At 60.3% G+C, this 1,306-nt stretch overlaps 1 protein-coding gene across 1 annotated transcript in view; it reads right to left on the bottom strand.

Annotated features, from left to right (window-relative positions):
• Window positions 1–7: 7 nt before the first annotated feature.
• The window catches only part of IDO2 (indoleamine 2,3-dioxygenase 2), a gene marked incomplete at its 3' end in the record, with an annotated part of 7,370 nt that continues 6,071 nt past the window's right edge, over window positions 8–1,306 (bottom strand). Inside the window, exons 9-10 of the mRNA XM_009895407.1 lie at window positions 1,022–1,170; window positions 8–306 (exon numbers count right to left, since the gene is read on the bottom strand). Coding sequence (XP_009893709.1) covers window positions 8–306; window positions 1,022–1,170 — 448 coding nt within the window. The remainder of the gene's footprint in view (window positions 307–1,021; window positions 1,171–1,306) is intronic.

Consider the following 1,306-nt stretch of genomic DNA (forward strand, 5'->3'; position numbering starts at 1 on the left):
CCCCTCCGGTCCCTTTGGTCTCCAGCGCAGACGGAGGCTTCCCCGCGCAGGGGCCAGCCCCGTCGCCCGGGTCTGCCCGCCCGGCCTTGGCTTTGGCTGCCGCGACGGTGATGTACTTGGTGACGATGGTGATGTGGTAGGACCTGAAGTCTGCCAGCGCAGAGACACACTGGTTGAAAGCCGCGCAGAGCCGTGCATCTCCGGAGGAGAGGATGTACTGCTTCAGGGAAGGGGCACGGTGGATCTCCTCCACGAAGGCTCTGTGGGGCGGGGGCATGTAGCCCCTCATCCTGTGCAGGAAGGCGGCTGCAAGACACCAGCAAAGGAAGAAATAAGTTGTGGGCAAGTGGGTTAAAGCAGCTGAAGCTCTTGGGGAGAGGCTGGATGGGAGCGCTGGCCTTCAGGGACCACGGTGCTGGGGGGGTACCAGCAGCCGGCGCAGCCTCCTGCCCTGTGCTCTGCTGGCTCGGTGCCTCCAATTAATTGGGAAAGAAAACCCATATTAGGTCAATGCTGTGTTAGGGTTGCCCTAAAAGGCAGGTTTTAGCCCTTGCTCTCAGCCTTTCACTTTCAGGTCGGGGGCGGGGGGGGGAGGTGGCGCATTTTGCTATTAAAGCAGTTTTGCTAATTTCTGATAAATACATTCTGCTGCGGGCCAGACTAATGCGAAGCCACGTGAATGGGTGAGCTAAATTACTGGCAGGATGCTGGCGCACTCTGCTCCCTCCTCTCTGGTTCCATATATAACCTCAGTAAAAAGTTGACACGCGAAAAGCAAAGTCTGTCCATCTGGGAATTTATAGCGGCGAGGAAGTGCCTGCCAGAGCCTCGTTTATAGACTTCCTCCCTAACGAACTGGGCAGAGCCCCGTCCCTGCCGGGCTCCATGAGGGTTTTGCGGGGGCGAGACGGGCGCGTGTCCTGTCGACTGGCAGATCCGGGCGCAGCCGCGGGCATCGCTCTGGCTCGGTTCTTCCCTCGCCCCTTATTTGCTGAGGAAAAAGGAGCAGCGTGTGACTTACTGCTCTCCGCGCTGTGGCGAATCCCCAGGAGCTCGTCAAAAGCGTGAAGGACGGTGCTCTGCGCCGCGCTCCCTCCCGAGAACGCCATGGGCTCGTCAGACACACCTTCGTATATCAGCCCGGCCGGCATGGCGGGGTTATCCTTCCAGCTGAGGGAAGACATGGCAGTCAGGCGGGGGCGGCTGCTAACGGGGGCGCTGCGAGACGGGAGCCGGGGCTGGCAAGATTGAGCGAGACCTTCCTGACCCGGCTCAGCCTTGGCAGCTCTCCCCAAACGCGAGATAA

The sequence above is a fragment of the Charadrius vociferus genome, unplaced genomic scaffold, assembly GCF_000708025.1.
Source record: "Charadrius vociferus isolate BGI_N301 unplaced genomic scaffold, ASM70802v2 scaffold661, whole genome shotgun sequence".
Taxonomy (NCBI): domain Eukaryota; kingdom Metazoa; phylum Chordata; class Aves; order Charadriiformes; family Charadriidae; genus Charadrius; species Charadrius vociferus.